This window comes from Pseudophryne corroboree, chromosome 1, assembly GCF_028390025.1.
Source record: "Pseudophryne corroboree isolate aPseCor3 chromosome 1, aPseCor3.hap2, whole genome shotgun sequence".
Taxonomy (NCBI): domain Eukaryota; kingdom Metazoa; phylum Chordata; class Amphibia; order Anura; family Myobatrachidae; genus Pseudophryne; species Pseudophryne corroboree.
Genome location: NC_086444.1, coordinates 662,371,528 through 662,391,664, shown reverse-complemented (window position 1 = coordinate 662,391,664; position 20,137 = coordinate 662,371,528). Strand labels below are relative to the sequence as shown.

The 20,137-nt window shown below is 46.8% G+C and overlaps 1 protein-coding gene across 1 annotated transcript; it reads right to left on the bottom strand.

Moving 5' to 3' along the window:
- Window positions 1-8,981: 8,981 nt before the first annotated feature.
- On the bottom strand, window positions 8,982-19,891 carry DNAJC25 (DnaJ heat shock protein family (Hsp40) member C25). Its single transcript, XM_063914684.1, has 4 exons — window positions 19,499-19,891; window positions 18,619-18,771; window positions 16,131-16,601; window positions 8,982-9,278 (listed from the first exon to the last, which is right to left on the bottom strand). The coding sequence occupies exons 1-4, from the start codon at window positions 19,835-19,837 to the stop codon at window positions 9,156-9,158; spliced, it is 1,086 nt and encodes a 361-aa protein (XP_063770754.1). The 5' UTR covers window positions 19,838-19,891; the 3' UTR covers window positions 8,982-9,155.
- Window positions 19,892-20,137: the final 246 nt, after the last annotated feature.

Sequence of the window (20,137 nt, the reverse complement as noted above, 5' to 3'; positions counted from 1 at the left end):
ATGGGCCTTGACAGATTTAGGCTGTGGCAGGCCTGCCACAGAATGTGCAAGTTGAATTGTGCTACAAATCCAACGAGCAATCGTCTGCTTAGAAGCAGGAGCACTCAGCTTGTTGGGTGCATACAGTATAAACAGCGAGTCAGATTTTCTGACTCCAGCCGTCCTTGAAATGTATATTTTCAATGCCCTGACAACGTCCAGCAACTTGGAATCTTCCAAATCGCTAGTAGCCGCAGGCACCACAATAGGTTGGTTCAGGTGAAACGCTGACACCACCTTAGGCAGAAACTGAGGACGCGTCCGCAGTTCTGCCCTGTCCGAATGGAAAATCAGATATGGGCTCTTATACGATAAAGCCGCCAATTCTGATACTCTCCTGGCTGAAGCCAGGGCCAGTAGCATGGTTACTTTCCATGTAAGATATTTCAAATCCACCGATTTGAGTGACTCAAACCAATGGGATTTGAGAAAATCCAAAACTACATTCAGGTCCCACGGAGCCACTGGGGGCACAACCGGGGGCTGTATATGTAGTACTCCTTTTACAAAAGTCTGGACTTCAGGAACTGAAGCCAATTCTTTCTGGAAGAAAATCGACAGGGCCGAAATTTGAACCTTAATGGACCCCAATTTGAGGCCCATAGACAATCCTGTTTGCAGGAAATGTAGGAATCGACCCAGTTGAAATTCCTCCGTGGGGGCCTTCCTGGCCTCACACCACGCAACATATTTTCTCCAAATGCGGTGATAATGTTGTGCAGTCACCTCCTTCCTGGCTTTAACCAGTGTAGGAATGACCTCTTCTGGAATGCCTTTTTCCTTTAGAATTCGGCGTTCAACCGCCATGCCGTCAAACGCAGCCGCGGTAAGTCTTGAAATAGACACGGTCCCTGCTGAATCAGGTCCCGTCTTAGAGGTAGAGGCCACGGATTTTCCGTGAGCATCTCCTGAAGTTCCGGGTACCAAGTTCTTCTTGGCCAATCCGGAGCCACGAGTATCGTTCTTATTCCCCTTTGCCGTATAATTCTCAGTACTTTGGGTATGAGAGGCAGAGGAGGAAACACATACACTGACTGGTACACCCACGGTGTTACCAGAGCGTCCACAGCTATTGCCTGAGGGTCTCTTGACCTGGCGCAATACCTGTCCAGTTTTTTGTTGAGGCGAGACGCTATCATATCCACCTTTGGTTTTTCCCAACGGTTCACAATCATGTGGAAGACTTCTGGATGAAGTCCCCACTCTCCCGGGTGTAGATCGTGTCTGCTGAGGAAGTCTGCTTCCCAGTTGTCTACTCCCGGAATGAACACTGCTGACAGTGCTATCACATGATCTTCCGCCCAGCGAAGAATCCTTGCAGCTTCTGCCATTGCTCTCCTGCTTCTTGTGCCACCCTGTCAGTTTACGTGGGCGACTGCCGTGATGTTGTCCGACTGGATCAACACCGGCTGACCCTGAAGCAGAAGTTTTGCCAGGCTTAGAGCATTGTAAATTGCTCTTAGCTCCAGTATATTTATATGAAGAGACATCTCCAGGCTTGACCATACTCCCTGGAAGTTTCTTCCCTGTGTGACCGCTCCCCAGCCTCTCAGACTGGCATCCGTGGTCACCAGGACCCAGTCCTGTATGCCGAATCTGCGGCCCTCTAACAGATGAGCACTCTGCAACCACCACAGAAGAGACACCCTTGTCCGTGGCGATAAGGTTATCCGCTGATGCATCTGCAGATGCGATCCGGACCATTTGTCCAGCAGATCCCACTGAAAAGTTCGTGCGTGGAATCTGCCGAATGGAATTGCTTCGTAAGAAGCCACCATCTTTTCCAGGACTCTTGTGCATTGATGCACAGACACTTTTCCTGGTTTTAGGAGGATCCTGACAAGTTCGGATAACTCCTTGGCTTTCTCCTCCGGAAGAATCACCTTTTTCTGAACCGTGTCCAGAATCATTCCCAGGAACAGCAGACGTGTTGTCGGGGTCAACTGAGATTTTGGAAAATTCAGAATCCACCCGTGTTGTTGCAGCACTACTTGGGTTAGTGCTACTCCGTCCTCCAGCTGTTCTCTGGACCTTGCCCTTATCAGGAGATCGTCCAAGTAAGGGATAATTAATACGCCTCTTCTTCACAGAAGAATCATCATTTCGGCCATTACCTTGGTAAAGACCCGAGGTGCCGTGGACAATCCAAACGGCAGCGTCTGAAACTGATAATGACAGTTTTGCACCACGAACCTGAGGTACCCTTGATGTGAAGGGCAAATTGGGACATGCAGGTAAGCATCCTTTATGTCCAGGGACACCATAAAGTCCCTTTCTTCCAGATTCGCTATCACTGCTCTGAGTGATTTCATCTTGAACTTGAATTTTTGTATGTACAGGTTCAAAGATTTCAGATTTAGAATAGGTCTTACCGAGCCGTCCGGCTTCGGTACCACAAATAGCGTGGAGTAATACCCCTTTCCCTGTTGTAGGAGGGGTACCATGACTATCACCTGCTGAGAAAACAGCTTGTGAATGGCTTCCAATACCGTCGCCCTGTCTGAGGGAGACGTTGGCAAAGCAGACTTTAGGAACCGGTGAGGGGGAGACTTCTCGAATTCCAACCTGTAGCCCTGAGATACTACCTGCAGGATCCAAGGGTCCACCTGTGAGCAAGCCCACTGTGCGCTGAAATTCCTGAGTCGACCCCCCACCGCTCCTGAGTCCGCTTGTACAGCCCCAGCGTCATGCTGAGGGCTTTGCAGAACCCTGGGAGGGCTTCTGTTCCTGGGCAGGGGCTGCTTGCTGCCCTCTCTTACCCCTTCCTCTGCCCCGGGGCAGATATGACTGTCCTTTTGCCCTCTTGTTCTTATAGGACCGAAAGGACTGCGGCTGAAAAGACGGTGTCTTTTTCTGTTGGGAGGGGGTCTGAGGTAAAAAGGTGGATTTTCCGGCAGTTGCCGTGGCCACCAGATCCGATAGACCTACGCCAAATAATTCCTCCCCTTTATACGGCAATACTTCCATATGTCGTTTGGAATCCGCATCACCTGACCACTGTCGCGTCCATAAACTTCTTCTGGCAGATATGGACATCGCACTTACTCTCGATGCCAGAGTGCAAATATCCCTCTGAGCATCTCGCATATAAAGAAAAGCATCCTTTAATTGCTCTATAGTCAATAAAATACTGTCCCTATCCAGGGTATCAATATTTTTAGTCAGGGAATCCGACCAGACCACCCCAGCACTGCACATCCAGGCTGAGGCGATGGCTGGTCGCAGTATAACACCAGTATGTGTGTATATACTCTTTAGGGTAGTTTCCAGCCTCCTATCAGCTGGATCCTTGAGGGCGGCCGTATCAGGAGACGGTAACGCCACTTGTTTTGATAAGCGTGTGAGCGCCTTATCCACCCTAGGGGGTGTTTCCCAGCGCGCCCTAACCTCTGGCGGGAAAGGGTATAATGCCAATAACTTTTTTGAAATTAGCACTTTTCTATCTGGGTTAACCCACGCTTCATCACATACATCATTCAATTCCTCTGATTCAGGAAAAACTACAGGTAGTTTTTTCACCCCCCACATAATACCCCTTTTTGTGGTACTTGCAGTATCAGAGATATGCAAAGCCTCCTTCATTGCCGTGATCATATAACGTGTGGCTCTACTTGAAAATACGTTTGTTTCTTCACCGTCGACACTAGATTCAGTGTCCGTGTCTGGGTCTGTGTCGACCGACTGAGGTAAAGGGCGTTTTACAGCCCCTGACGGTGTCTGAGACGCCTGGGCAGGTACCAACTGGTTTTCCGGCCGTCTCATGTCGTCAACTGATTTTTGTAATGTGCTGACATTATCATGTAATTCCATAAACAAAGCCATCCATTCCGGTGTCGACTCCCTGGGGGGTGACATCACCATTACCGGCAATTGCTCTGCCTCCACACCAACATCGTCCTCATACATGTCGACACACACGTACCGACACACAGCAGACACACAGGGAATGCTCTTATCGAAGACAGGACCCCACTAGCCCTTTGGGGAGACAGAGGGAGAGTTTGTCAGCACACACCCAAGCGCTATAATATATATGGGAACAACCTTATATAAGTGTTGTATCCTTATAGCAGCTTAAATATATAAAATATCGCCATAAAAAGTGCCCCCCCTCTCTGTTTTACCCTGTTTCTGTAGTGCAGTGCAGGGGAGAGTCCTGGGAGCCTTCCTCACAGCGGAGCTGAGCAGGAAAATGGCGCTGTGTGCTGAGGAGAATAAGCCCCGCCCCCTATTCCGGCGGGCTTTTCTCCCGTAGTTTGTAATATTTGGCAGGGGTTAAATACATCCATATAGCCTCAAGGGCTATATGTGATGTATTTTTTTAGCCATAAAAGGTATTTACATTGCTGCCCAGGGCGCCCCCAGCAGCGCCCTGCACCCTCCGTGACCGTTGGTGAGAAGTGTGTGACAAACAATGGCGCACAGCTGCAGTGCTGTGCGCTACCTTCAAGAAGACTGAAGAGCCTTCTGCCGCCGGTTTCTGGACCTTCAATCTTCAGCATCTGCAAGGGGGGTCGGCGGCGCGGCTCCGGGACGAACCCCAGGGTGAGACCTGTGTTCCGACTCCCTCTGGAGCTAATGGTGTCCAGTAGCCTAAGAAGCCAATCCATCCTGCACGCAGGTGAGTTGAACTTCTCTCCCCTAAGTCCCTCGATGCAGTGAGCCTGTTGCCAGCAGGACTCACTGAAAATAATAAACCTAAAAACTTTTTCTAAGCAGCTCCTTAAGAGAGCCACCTAGATTGCACCCTGCTCGGACGGGCACAAAAACCTAACTGAGGCTTGGAGGAGGGTCATAGGGGGAGGAGCCAGTACACACCACCTGATCCTAAAGCTTTAGTTTTGTGCCCTGTCTCCTGCGGAGCCGCTAATCCCCATGGTCCTGACGGAGTCCCCAGCATCCACTTAGGACGTCAGAGAAATATATATATATATATATATATATATATATATATATATATATATATATATATAGCGTGGATTTGGCGGCGGCACTCAGACAGACTCATCAAGGTAACAAACAGGTCATTTATTAGACCGTGGAGGTCTCCACGGTCTAATAAATGACCTGTTTGTTACCTTGATGAGTCTGTCTGAGTGCCGCCGCCAAATCCACGCTACATATCAGTGACCTAGAGTCACCCGGAGGGCACCACAGCGGATAAACCATTGGCTAATAAGGAGTGCCGGGTACACCATTTCTCCTCTATATATATATATATCTCTATCTATCTATCTATCTATGGAAATATCCGTGAGTATCGGATATATTAAAATATTTTTGTTGCTATAACGTACTGGAGGCACTCCGGTCGGTGGCGTCCCACCTCTGTAGTGCCTAAAGTCTCGTAGTATTGTCCAGAGCCTACAATGGGTGTTTGTGTTTTGTCAAAACATGGAAGAGTTAGAAACAAAAATGGTGGGCGTCCCCCCCGTAGGGTCAGTGCGGCAAGGGATCCTAGTGGTCGCTATTGGTCAGGTAGTGAGGGCTCCGGACATACCGTCCGCCCCTGGGCTCTGACAGTACGCAGTGTCGTTCTTCTGAGCGCACCGTGACTGTCTGTGCCGATTGGGGAAGCGGTCACCGTCTTGGAGAGGGAGAAAGACAACTGCTTCTAGCCCTACTGGGCTGTCTGCCGTGTCTTTTCCTCTCCTACAGAGTCCCTTACCTTGTCCTCGTAGCTCCGTCTTGTTCCCTCTTGCCGGCGGCCTGCTCCGTTCTCCTTCGGCGGCGTTGTCCTCCTCTTGCTTCCGGGTTGTCCTGATCACGTGATCAGGTTACGAGGTCGCGACGTTCTCGATCCGTGAAGCGGCGGCTCCCCCTCGTCCGTCTTCGTTCCTATCTTTCTTACGGCTCTGTTTAGAAGTTAAAGTCAATGATTGTAGTAGTAGGTAAAATTTGGTGGTGTATTTCCAACGCGTATCGGCCCGTGCTGGCCTTCGTCAGGGAATCTTGTTCAGCCATGTTTGTTGTGGGCTATTTAGCCCATCTTGGGGAACTGTCTCTCTTTCTCATTGGTCCTATTTGGGGGCGGTGTGGAGGGCAGGTTGAATTAATGAATTGCATGTAGAATGGGAATAATAGGTTGCAGGGGAATAATGATTGGGAATATAAATGTGCATGGGGATTTAGGAGGAGCACAGGAGTGAGAAATATAGGAAAATTCATTAAATAGGATTGATAAAAGTTAATAATAAATAAAACAATGATAATAATAATAGGGAATGAAAGAAGAAATAATAAAATATACATATTAATAGTCATATGAATTGTAGATGAAATAAAGGATAAATGTACAAGTTACTTTATCCTGCAGTTAATGGAGGATAAAGACCTAACATGCTCTCTCATTGGTTTATGATTGTTCGTATTTGTTTGGCATCTTCTAAGGGAAGAAAAGAAAAACAGGATTACTTGCAGCCAACACAATGCACTTATATAGGTGTATCAGAGAAAGACACTATAAGCTCCACCCATTTCAATGTCAAAGATAGCAACATTCCATTCATCTATCTACTGAGATAGCAACCCTCGTTACTTATTTATTGATTTATTTATTTATTTACACTACCCCCTACTTATTTTATCTATTCGTTCAATTCCCTTAGAAGATGCCAAACAAATACGAACAATCATAAACCAATGAGAGAGCATGTTAGGTCTTTATCCTCCATTAACTGCAGGATAAAGTAACTTGTACATTTATCCTTTATTTCATCTACAATTCATATGACTATTAATATGTATATTTTATTATTTCTTCTTTCATTCCCTATTATCATTGTTTTATTTATTATTAACTTTTATCAATCCTATTTAATGAATTTTCCTATATTTCTCACTCCTGTGCTCCTCCTAAATCCCCATGCACATTTATATTCCCAATCATTATTCCCCTGCAACCTATTATTCCCATTCTACATGCAATTCATTAATTCAACCTGCCCTCCACACCGCCCCCAAATAGGACCAATGAGAAAGAGAGACAGTTCCCCAAGATGGGCTAAATAGCCCACAACAAACATGGCTGAACAAGATTCCCTGACGAAGGCCAGCACGGGCCGATACGCGTTGGAAATACACCACCAAATTTTACCTACTACCATAATCATTGACTTTAACTTCTAAACAGAGCCGTAAGAAAGATAGGAACGAAGACGGACGAGGGGGAGCCGCCGCTTCACGGATCGAGAACGTCGCGACCTCGTATCCTGATCACGTGATCAGGACAACCCGGAAGCAAGAGGAGGACAACGCCGCCGAAGGAGAACGGAGCAGGCCGCCGGCAAGAGGGAACGAGACGGAGCTACGAGGACAAGGTAAGGGACTCTGTAGGAGAGGAAAAGACACGGCAGACAGCCCAGTAGGGCTAGAAGCAGTTGTCTTTCTCCCTCTCCAAGACGGTGACCGCTTCCCCAATCGGCACAGACAGTCACGGTGCGCTCAGAAGAACGACACTGCGTACTGTCAGAGCCCAGGGGCGGACGGTATGTCCGGAGCCCTCACTACCTGACCAATAGCGACCACTAGGATCCCTTGCCGCACCGACCCTCCGGGGGGACCCCCACCATTTTTGTTTCTAACTCTTCCATGTTTTGACAAAACACAAACACCCATTGTAGGCTCTGGACAATACTACGAGACTTTAGGCACTACAGAGGTGGGACGCCACCGACCGGAGTGCCTCCAATACGTTATAGCAACAAAAATATTTTAATATATCCGATACTCACGGATATTTCCTTAGAGAGAGATAGATATATATAGATATATAGATCTCCCCCCCCCCCCATTTTTTCCACTCCCCTCTCCCTCCAACATCCAACCCCCCCCCTCCCCCCTCATTTTGGCTAAAATAATTAAATAAAAAAACACTTTTGTTAGCTAAAACAATTAGTCTGAGTGTCATTACAACAACATCATTCCTCTTAAACAAATAGAACTTGTCCACTTGGCGCACCTAACTCTGTATTGTATTATATCTATATCGAAGCTTGAGGCACTTCTGAAAATAGGTAGCAGCCTTAGGACAATCTAAATACTCAAGTACATGAGCACTGGATAACCTTCTTTCTAAACTTTTTGATCTTTATTAATTCAAACTTTTTTATTCACTGCAGTTATAGTAATCTCCAATACTCTTACATCACACCCCCTGAAAAATGATAAGTGACAGCAAATATTATGATCAGGTGATTATTTCTTATTGTAGGTTTCCAGTGGACTGGTTTCAGAATATTAATGGATTTCCACTACTGATTTGAGGAGAGATTTATCAAAGCTTGGCAAGAGAAAGTAGCAACCAGATTCTGTCATTTTACAAACACAGGGGTAGATGTATTATGTCTCATGTTACGTGCGCTGATACTGCTTCTACCCCATATATGACAGCGCCGGTGTGTGCAAAATGACATGGGCTCTATAAAGATAGCACGCCAATGTAGTTATCAATTTTAACCGTGCCTCTCCAGCATCCGAGATGTTAATACATCCCGCTTCGTCTCTTTACGGATATGTGCCAGTATCATACATTAACCCCACAGTCTGCAAAGTGAGTTAGGAGTTCATTGATTACCTCTTTATCTCTGTCCACGCTTTGATAAATCACCCACACAATCACTAAGGAAAGTGGAAAAGGCCTGAGCATGTTGGAAAGTGTGTATTAAATAGTAACTTTTCCCACTCTGTGCATTACACTTATTACTATACAAAACATTTTCGGTAGAGACCTCCTTCCTTTATCTCTAAACTAGCTAAGAACTGCAGATGGTGCCTACAATCCAGTCTCTGTCACTTGTCTGTAACTCACTGCTAACACTGATTACAGGACCTCAGCAAGCATGTTGCACAGCTGACATTACCATTATAATTTCCAGGTGGATCTGCTGGAGAAAGTATATGTTCCTCTGGAATGAGGAATACAAAGGGATTATAACACGTAGAAGAGTAAACTGAATATTTATTGCCTAGTGCTAGCCCAAGGGCACAAAAATTAAAAAGAGGACAATATTTGTATATGAGCTTCAGATTACTACACTTGTGCAGCAGATACAAAACTTATATTTTATTTTATAAAAATAATCTTCAGGAGCACCAAGCCAACATGTATGTGACTTTCAGTCATCAGCAAATGTGAGTCTTCCTGGTCCTTCATTTTTCATCCACCTCCTATATCTCTTCCATCGTGGGTCTGAAGCCATTTTTAACTTTATTTCTTCCTCTTGCTCTTTTTTGTATATCTAATAGAAACAAGATTATAGATTTTCTTTTTAGGTTACTACTGTATTTGTTTTGGACAGAAAAGACAACTTTACTTTCCCCTTTGGCAGTGATTCCCAAACTATGCCCGCAAGGTACTCTTATAGGCACTACACACTGGCCGATATTCCTCAAAGATATGAATGATCTCGTTCATTATTGAACGAGATACCGTTCATATCTCTGAGTGTGGAGGCTCCAGCGATGAACGATGTGCGGCCCCGCGCTCGTTCATCGCTGGTGCCCCGTCGGCTGTGCATGCAGGCCAATATGGACGATCTCGTCCATATTTGCCTGCAGTTCTATGGAGCCGTGTGACGGAGGGAGTGAAGTAACTTCACTCCCCCCGGCACTGCCCCCCCGCCGCTTCGCTCGTCGGCCGTATCCGCCGTCGGGCAGCTCGGCGGCGGATCGGCCAATGTGTAGGGCCCATTATAGTTTATAAGCTGCCCAACTATACAGCAGTGTTCTACTGGCATTCAGATCCATGGTCCTGATGCCTTCAGTATGTGTTGAGCAGTTTGCTCATGTCACATTCCACTTGGGTACAGACATTTTCTGAATAGACTTGTACAAATTAGCCTAAATCTATTATTTAAACTTACAGAAACTCAATAGGAGGCGATCTAATTAGCAGATTATTTTTCCCACACAAAATTCTAGAATCCATTTATATAGATGCCAGAACTTTAGTAAGAAACTATGGAGTCAATCCAATTAGCGATTCACGGCAGCCTGAATTTGCACAAACATGCTTGCCACCCTATAGATATCCGAGCAATTTTGTGCAAATTGGTCCCGATTTCAGCCCTCGAAGGGTGCGACATTGCCAGCATTAAAGTGCCATGGCAACGGCACATCGCACCCGTCGCAGATAATTGGATCGACCCCTATGAGTTAAAAAATAAGATTTTACTTACCGGTAAATCTATTTCTCGTAGTCCGTAGTGGATGCTGGGGACTCCGTAAGGACCATGAGGAATAGACGGGCTCCGCAGGAGACATGGGCACTTTAAGAAAGAATTTAGATTCTGGTGTGCTCTGGCTCCTCCCTCTATGACCCTCCTCCAGACCTCAGTTAGAGAAACTGTGCCCGGAAGAGCTGACAGTACAAGGAAAGGATTTTGGTAATCCAGGGCAAGATACATACCAGCCACACCAATCACACCGTATAACTTGTGATAACCTTACCCAGTTAACAGTATGAACAACAATAGAGCATCAGATCAACCTTGATGCAACTATAACATAACTATATACAAGCATTGCAGAATAAGTCCGCACTTGGGACGGGCGCCCAGCATCCACTACGGACTACGAGAAATAGATTTACTGGTAAGTAAAATCTTATTTTCTCTAACGTCCTAGTGGATGCTGGGGACTCCGTAAGGACCATGGGGATTATACCAAAGCTCCCAAACGGGCGGGAGAGTGCGGATGACTCTGCAGCACCGAATGAGCAAACACAAGGTCCTCCTCAGCCAGGGTATCAAACTTGTAGAACTTTGCAAAGGTGTTTGAACCTGACCAAGTAGCCGCTCGGCAAAGCTGTAATGCCGAGACCCCTCAGGCAGCCGCCCAAGAAGAGCCCACCTTCCTTGTGGAATAGGCCTTAACTGATTTAGGCAGCGGCAATCCAGCCGCAGAATGAGCCTGCTGAATCGTGTTACAGATCCAGCGAGCAATAGTCTGCTTTGAAGCAGGAGCCCCAAGCTTGTTGGAAGCATACAGGATAAACAAAGATTCTGTTTTCCTGACCCTAGCCGTTCTGGCTACATAAACCTTCAAAGCCCTGACCACATCCAGTAACTCGGAATCCTCCAAGTCAGTAGTAGCCACAGGCACCACAATGGGTTGGTTTATATGAAAGGATGAAACCACTTTTGGCAGAAATTGTGGGCGGGTCCGCAATTCTGCTCTATCCGCATGGAAAACCAGATAAGGGCTTTGATGTGACAAAGCCGCCAATTCTGACACACGCCTAGCCGAAGCCAAGGCTAGTAGCATGACCACCTTCCACATGAGATATTTCAATTCCACCGTCTTGAGTGGTTCAAACCAGTGTGATTTCAGGAAACTCAACACCACGTTAAGATCCCAAGGTGCCACCGGAGGCACAAAAGGGGGCTGAATATGCAGCACCCTCTTTACAAACGTCTGAACTTCAGGCGGAGAAGCCAGTTCTTTTTGAAAGAAAATGGATAGGGCCGAAATCTGGACCTTAATGGAACCCAATTTTAGGCCCAAAGTCACTCCCGACTGTAGGAAGTGAAGGAAACGGCCCAGCTGGAATTCCTCCGTAGGGGCATTCCTGGCCTCACACCAAGCAACATATTTTCGCCATATACGGTGATAATGTTGAGCCGTCACGTCCTTCCTAGCCTTTATCAGCGTAGGAATGACCTCATCCGGAATGCCTTTTTCTGCTAGGATCCGGCGTTCAACCGCCATGCCGTCAAACGCAGCCGCGGTAAGTCTTGGAACAGACAGGGCCCCTGTTGCAACAAGTCCTATCTTAGAGGCAGAGGCCACGGGTCCTCTGTGAGCATTTCTTGCAGATCTGGATACCAAGTCCTTCTTGGCCAACCCGGAACAATGAGTATTGTTCTCAATCCTCTTTTTCTTATGATTCTCAGCACCTTTGGTATGAGAGGAAGAGGAGGAAATACATAGACCGACTGGAACACCCACGGCGTCACCAGTGCGTCCACAGCTATCGCCTGAGGGTCTCTTGACCTGGCGCAATACTTCTGTAGCTTTTTGTTGAGGCGGGATGCCATCATGTCCACCTGTGGCAGTTCCCACCGACTCGCAACCTGCGCGAAGACTTCTTGATGAAGTCCCCATTCTCCCGGGTGGAGGTCGTGCCTGCTGAGGAAGTCTGCTTCCCAGTTGTCCACACCCGGAATGAACACTGCTGACAGTGCGCTTATGTGATTCTCCGCCCAGCGAAGAATTCTGGTGGCTTCTACCATCGCCACCCTGCTCCTTGTGCCGCCTTGGCGGTTTACATGAGCCACTGCGGTGATGTTGTCTGACTGAATCAGAACCGGTTGGTCGCGAAGTAGGGACTCCGCTTGGCATAGGGCGTTGTATATAGCCCTTAGTTCCAGGATGTTGATGTGGAGGCAAGTCTCCTGACTTGACCACAGACCTTGGAAATTTCTTCCCTGCGTGACTGCCCCCCACCCTCGGAGGCTTGCATCCATGGTCACCAGGACCCAGTCCTGAATGCCGAATCTGCGGCCCTCGAGGAGGTGAGCACTCTGCAGCCACCACAGGAGAGACACCCTGGCCCTGGGGGATAGGGTGATTAACCGATGCATTTGAAGATGTGATCCGGACCATTTGTCCAGTAGATCCCATTGAAAGGTCCTCGCATGGAACCTGTCGAAGGGAATGGCCTCGTATGATGCCACCATCTTTCCCAGGACTCGCGTGCAGTGATGCACCGACACCTGTTTTGGTTTCAATAGGTTTCTGACCAGTGTCATGAGTTCTTGAGCCTTCTCCATCGGGAGATAAACCCTCTTCTGGTCTGTGTCCAGAATCATGCCCAGGAAGGGCAGACGAGTCGTAGGAACCAACTGCGACTTTGGAATATTTAGAATCCAGCCGTGTTGTCGTAACACTTCCAGAGAGCGTGCTACGCTGATCAGCAACTGCTCTCTGGACCTCGCCTTTATGAGGAGATCGTCCAAGTATGGGATAATTGTGACCCCTTGCTTCCGCAGGAGAACCATCATTTCCGCCATTACCTTGGTAAATATTCTCGGAGCTGTGGAGAGCCCAAATGGCAACGTCTGAAACTGGTAATGACAATCCTGTACCACAAATCTGAGGTACGCCTGATGAGGTGGATAAATGGGGACATGAAGGTATGCATCCTTTATGTCCAGAGACACCATAAAATCCCCCCCTTCCAGGCTTGCGATGACCGCTCTGAGCGATTCCATCTTGAACTTGACCCTTTTCAGGTATATGTTCAGGGATTTTAAATTCAATATGGGGCTGACCGAACCATCCGGTTTCGGTACCACAAACATGGTCGAATAATAACCCTTTCCTTGTTGAAGGAGGGGAACCTTGACCACCACCTGTTGAAGATACAATTTGTGAATTGCAGCTAACACTATTTCCCTCTCTAAGGGGGAAGCTGGCAGGGCCGATTTGAGGTATCGGTGAGGGGGCATCTCTTCGAATTCCAGCTTGTATCCCTGAGACACAATATCTATTGCCCAGGGATCCACCTGGGAGTGAACCCACTTGTGGCTGAAATTTCGGAGACGCGCCCCCACCGGGTCTAGCTTTAGTGGAAGCCGGGGAGGACTTCTCTTCCTGGGAACTAGCTGTGTTGTGCAGCTTCCTTCCTCTGCCCCTGCCTCTGGCAAGAAAGGACGCACCTCGGACTTTCTTGCCTTTTTGTGATCGAAAGGACTGCATTTGGTAATACGGTGCTTTCTTAGGTTGTGAGGAAACATATGGCAAAAAATTTGACTTTCCAGCAGTAGCTGTGGAGACCAGGTCCGAGAGACCCTCCCCCAAACAATTCCTCACCCTTGTAAGGTAAAACCTACATGTGCCTTTTTGAGTCGGCATCACCTGTCCATTGCCGAGTCCACAGGACCCTTCTGGCAGAAATCGACATTGCATTTATTCTAGAGCCCAGTAGGCTAATGTCTCTTTGAGCATCTCTCATATATAGGACAGCGTCTTTTATATGCCCCAGGGTCATTAATATAGTATCCTTGTCTAAGGTATCAAGTTCCTCAGATAAGGTATCCGTCCATGCTGCTACAGCACTACACACCCAGGCCGACGCAATTGCCGGCCTTAGTAAGGTACCTGAATGTGTATAAATGGACTTCACTGTACCCTCTTGCTTTCTATCCGCAGCATCTTTTAGGGTGACCGTATCCTGTGACGGCAGGGCTACCCTCTTGGATAAGCGTGTTAAAGCCTTGTCCACCCTAGGGGAGGATTCCCAGCGTAACCTGTCCGTTGGCGGGAAAGGATACGCCATAAGCATCCGTTTGGAAATCTGCAGTTTTTTTATCTGGAGATTCCCAAGCCTTTTCACATAACTCATTTAGCTCATGTGAAGGGGGGGGGAGGTCACCACCTGCCTTTTTTTCCCCATACATATGAACCCTCTTGTCAGGGACTGGGGTTTCCTCTGTGATGTGCAACACATCCTTAATTGCTATAATCATATAACGGATGGATTTAGCCAATTTAGGCTGTAACTTTGCATCATCGTTATCGACACTGGAGTCAGAATCCATGTCGGTATCTGTGTCAACCATTTGGGATAGTGGGCGCTTCTGAGACCCTGACGGCCTCTGCGACATAGGATCAGGCATGGGCTGAGACCCTGACTGTCCTAAGGTTTCAGCTTTATCCAACCTTTTATGCAAGGAATTAACATTATCATTTAAAACCTTCCACATATCCATCCAATCAGGTGTCGGCGCCGTCGGCGGAGACACCACATTCATTTGCTCCCGCTCTGTTTCCACATAGCCTTCCTCGTCAAACATGTCGACACAAGCATACCGACACCACACACACAGGGAATGCTCTTTTTGAAGACAGTTCCCCCACAAGGCCCTTTGGAGAGACAGAGAGAGAGAGAGAGAGAGAGAGAGTATGCCAGCACACACCCCAGCGCTATATAACCCAGGAATAACACAGTAACTTAATGTTAACCCAGTAGCCGCTGTTATATTGCTTTTTTTGCGCCAAATTATGTGCCCCCCCCTCTCTTTTTAACCTCTTCTACCGTGTATCTGCAGGGGAGAGCCTGGGGAGCTTCCTCTCAGCGGAGCTGTGGAGAAAAAATGGCGCTGGCGAGTGCTGAGGAAGAAGCCCCGCCCCCTCAGCGGCGGGCTTCTGTCCCGCTTTAATGTACAATTCTTGGCGGGGGCTGATACATATATACAGTGCCCAACTGTATATATGCAAACTTTTGCCAAAGAGGTCTCTAATTGCTGCCCAGGGCGCCCCCCCCCCCCTGCGCCCTGCACCCTTACAGTGACCGGAGTATGTGGGTGTAGTGTGGGAGCAATGGCGCACAGCTGCAGTGCTGTGCGCTACCTCAGTGAAGACTGGAGTCTTCTGCCGCCGATTTCGAAGTCTTCTTGCATCTTTCACCCGGCTTCTGTCTTCCGGCTCTGCGAGGGGGACGGCGGCGCGGCTCCGGGATCGGACGACGAGGGTGAGATCCTGTGTACGATCCCTCCGGAGCTAATGGTGTCCAGTAGCCTAAGAAGCAGGACCTATCTGCAGAGAGTTGGGCTGCTTCTCTCCCCTCAGTCACACGATGCAGGGAGTCTGTTGCCAGCAGAGCTCCCTGAAAATAAAAAACCTAACAAAATACTTTCTTACAGCAAGCTCAGGAGAGCTCACTGAACAGCACCCAGCTCGTCCGGGCACAGATTCAAACTGAGGTCTGGAGGAGGGTCATAGAGGGAGGAGCCAGAGCACACCAGAATCTAAATTCTTTCTTAAAGTGCCCATGTCTCCTGCGGAGCCCGTCTATTCCCCATGGTCCTTACGGAGTCCCCAGCATCCACTAGGACGTTAGAGAAAATTTATTTGAAATACATACAATTAGATACAATGCAACTGGCTACCAATTTCTTTAAATCAATACACAGGATTACAAAAATTTGGCATTCAACCAACATGGCCTCAGAATGTTTTGGTCAGAATATTTACAAAACTTTAAGGACCATTTTACTCCATCACGTGTGGCTACGTGCACCAACCACTTTTACAACTAAATAAGGATAATTTGCACAGCACTACAACATGACCCATATGCCACTTACTTCATATTTCTCTTTTATCCACAGTTCATCCTCAAGAAACAATTTCTTCCGATCATCTTCTAAACTATCAAACTGAGACTGTGACATTTTCATATTTCTACGGATGAGGTAGAGTTTTTCCATTTCCCCATACTCCTCTCCTTTGATGTTGAAAGTATATACCCACCAGGCATACCAGGAGATATAGTTGAACAAATAATAAGGGAACAAGATAATTTGGAAGAGGAGGATGTCAAATAGTTGCGGCTTTTGATAGCCCCCTTTGATGTCTATTTTGTTCTTGATAATGTCCCTGATAATCTCCTCCTCTTCCTCCTTAATTTCTTCTTTACACCTCCTGTTCTTCCCCTTTTCTTTTGCTCGGTTCAGCATTCCTTGTTGCTTTGCAATTTCAGACGCCTGTATTCTGTATTTTGGCACTGTTGCTAAGTATTTAATGGCTTCATTGTATCTACTCCTCCAGCTATAAAACTGAAAAGTTAAGGACAATTAAAATGGAGCAACATAAATGTAGTACCAGGTAGAAAACACAACACTCTGTTTATAAACATAAATGCAGTACAAATCTTTTAACATTACCTGAAAAGAATTAAGGAAATACTACAACCGCATTAGATTACATAAACCCCAACTTTGCAAGACTTTTTTTTTTTTATGACAAATGCCCACAGTTTTAGTTAACCGGCTATGGGGTATATTCAATTGAAGTCGAAAACTGCCGTCTGTCGAAAAGACATCAGTTTTCGACTTTTTAAGGTCGAATCCTGATTCAACCTATTCAATATATCCCTAAATTATTCGACAAGTCGATGAATTTGACTTGTCAAAAAGCACGTGGATCGGCGGAATAGCTGCCGATCCACATGCTTGTGTCGAAAACGGGGCCAAATCCGACAGGTTTTGGCCCCCTTTTCAACCATCTCAGTCCGACATCAAAAGATGTCGGACTGAGATGCAGACCCAGAGGAGGAGAGCGCCAGGGAGACGGGGGACAGCCGCGGGCATATAGGGGAGATCAGCACTACAGTAGCGCTGCAGCAGGATGTCACACAGCCGCGCCGTTCACGGCAGCGTCCACCCGGCTCCAGCAAGCTTGCTGGAGCCGGGTGGACACTGCCGTGAGGTCAGGTGGCTGCGAGACATCCTCCTGTAGTGCTACTGTAGCACTGATCTCCTCCGTCTGCCGGCGGCTGTCCCCCGCTGGTCTCCCCGCAGCTCCCTCTCCTCCTCTGGGTTTCTCATCTCAATTCGACTTGAAAAAGTCAAATTGAGATGGGATAGAATAGGGGTTGTCGGATCCATTCCTGACAAATGCATGTCGGAATGGATCCGACGCCAATTGAATATACCCCTATATTTCAAAACAATGATAACAATTATAAGTTAAAGAGTCTAACTCACCTCCCAATCTTGTGAGAACTGTTTAAAAGTTGTAATATCAATCTAGAAATGTCAGGATATATTGCAAAATTCCAAGTAAATTCCCCTAAAGCAGGCCTGGCCAAAGTATGCTCTTCAGCAGTTGTGAAACTACAAGTCTCAGAATACCCTAAAACAGTTTTGCTATTAGGGGATGCTAAAACTGTAGCAGGGGATGCTGGCTTGTGTAGTTTCACAACAGCTGAAAAACCACACGTAGCCAGGGCCTGCCCTAGAGTATTAGTAACGGAAGTATGTGTTTTTTTAATAAAATAAAAAAGGGCTTTAAAAAACTATTTTTTCCTCACTTTCCTTCAAAGTAGTATATAGTGTTGAGGTGAATTTATTTTCTGTATAATAATAATAATAATAATAATAATAAATAAAAAAAAGTAGTTTGGTTATTAAATATACATTATCATGATTTCATAAAAGTAAAAATCCATGTTAATTCTCACAGTTCCCAAGTAGGTCAGTTCTGAATACTGCACAGATAATACACTCCTTATTATGTAAAGTTCATTTCTCCCACCAAACCACAGCACCTCATAAGAAATAGGATAGGCATAGTATCAGGCTCAAACAACTCTATGCTGCATAGAGGTGGGCATTAAAAACATAACACTCACCCATCTGTAATCCTCTATGCTGAGCTTTCCTCCATCAGCTGTAGTGGAAGTTACTAGCCAGGTAATGTACACACAGTTAAAGTCTATTCATACGATGTGTTTTTAAAAGTGTTTTATTCTATATGTTAAAACTTTTCCAATAAAATAAACACTTGTAAATAAATAGTATGTTGCCAGGACAAAATATGGTGGGTACACGCCATCTACATGATCAAGTGACACTGGCAATTTATTGCCATACAAATTTGTTTACACATGTCTATTTTATCGGATATATTTATAACATTGACACTGAATAAAACACGTTTATATACCTGTAAGTCGCCTCTCACCTGTGGAACTACTGTATTCTGAAAATGTACTTGATTTGTAGTTCATTGGTTGCAGGCTCATTCCATCAACTACTTGCACTGGAATGATGCCATTTCTTAGCTCCTTACCTGAAAAAGTGATATGATGCACACTGTAACCAGGATGACTATCCTCACATCCACTTTTGGAGCAAGTCTCCTACTGTAGTAATTATAGTAGTGTCTGTAGTACTCCTCGGGGTGATCCAACATGTAATCATAATCTTTCCGTGTTTCTTCATCCTAAAATGAAGCAACAGATCAGTTTTTATACCAACAAATTTCTAAGCTCACCATATGGTGTCAGGCAGCACCAGTATAACAGTAGTGCCATCTAAACCAGATTTTTAGTAACAATTTTTTTTCTTTATTTTTAGCAGCAAATTTTTAATCAGTGTAACGTGTGCATTAAATATTTATACAATATGCGTCAACAGAACAGGTACAATGTTCTAGTAGTAGAGCGATTCACTACTTTACACAACAGCAAAGAAATAAGCTATGCCAGAACAGCAAAGAGTTGTGAAGCCTTGAAAAGATCAAAGGCACACTTTTACTACTATTATGCAATTCTAAATGTAAGAGAAGTGAAACATTAGTAGTCTTGGTGTAGGGATAACGGTGTGACAGATGGAATTATCCTATGATGTCATATTCAATTTTTCTTTTTTTTTCTTCTTCTTGACTGGCAACGATTTTACTGTGGGCAAAAATGACTGCCAGGTGGCATGTACTATTGCTCCTGCTCACTGACTCGGTACAGCCATACACAGCAGCAGCAGGCCCACAGGTTGGGTAACTGCAGCCAATCTTCTAACAGGCCAATAGGAATGTGACAGCAGCACACACACACCGCTGCCCGGGCTCGGTGTGTGCCGGTCCAGGGAGAGTGGCACAGAGAGCCGCCATGGCACTAGGTGTAACCAGACATACCACACACACACTCCATGCACCCCCAGCCCCTCATCACCTTAAGAGTCTCGTAGGCTGTGGCCACCAGCAGGAACTGCTCATGTGCGGCCTCCTTGTCCGCGCTGCTCCGGTACCGGTCCGGGTGATACTTCCTGGCCAGCTGCCGGTACGCCCGGGCTATATCTGCCTTCTCGGCGTCTCTGCTCACTCCCAGCACATCATAGCACACCTGCTGCCCGCAGTACAGACCCTCGGGCAGGGCGCCGGCGGACCGACGAGCCAGGCAGGCTAGGCCCAAAAGCAGGAGGACCAGCCTGGGTGACATGGAGGGCCCGGGAAGGAGGAGAGGGACTCCGCACGCAGCCGCTTCCCCCTCCGCCTTCCCCGGGACCGCCATGTCAGCAGCAGGGTCCGGGCGCAACGTGACACCGGGGAGGAGCCGCACTCCCGCAGCCGCCGCCGGATCATCCGCTCATCCGAATAACTTTATTAGCAGCAGCAAGACAGCTGAACAGGACTTGATGCTCGGCCAGTGTATACTGTATAGTAGTGCATAACTGCAAGCGAGCGAGTGCACATGCTTAGCACACTGGCAGGACATGAGTCACTTGGGGCCGTCTGTAATTCATTTACATGTAGTTTCATTAATAGTTAAATGCAGCGCTGTGTATGCACAGTATGTGTGCAACTGGACAAC

Coding starts and splice junctions, on each gene's coding strand:
- DNAJC25 (XM_063914684.1), bottom strand. CDS start 19,837: ATGGCGGTCCCGGGGAAGGCGGAGGGGGAAGCGGCTGCGTGCGGAGTC. Junction 16,602..18,618: donor GCATCATATCACTTTTTCAG/GTAAGGAGCTAA, acceptor TTAACTTTTCAG/TTTTATAGCTGGAGGAGTAG. Junction 9,279..16,130: donor GGATAAAAGAGAAATATGAA/GTAAGTGGCATA, acceptor TGTTTCTATTAG/ATATACAAAAAAGAGCAAGA.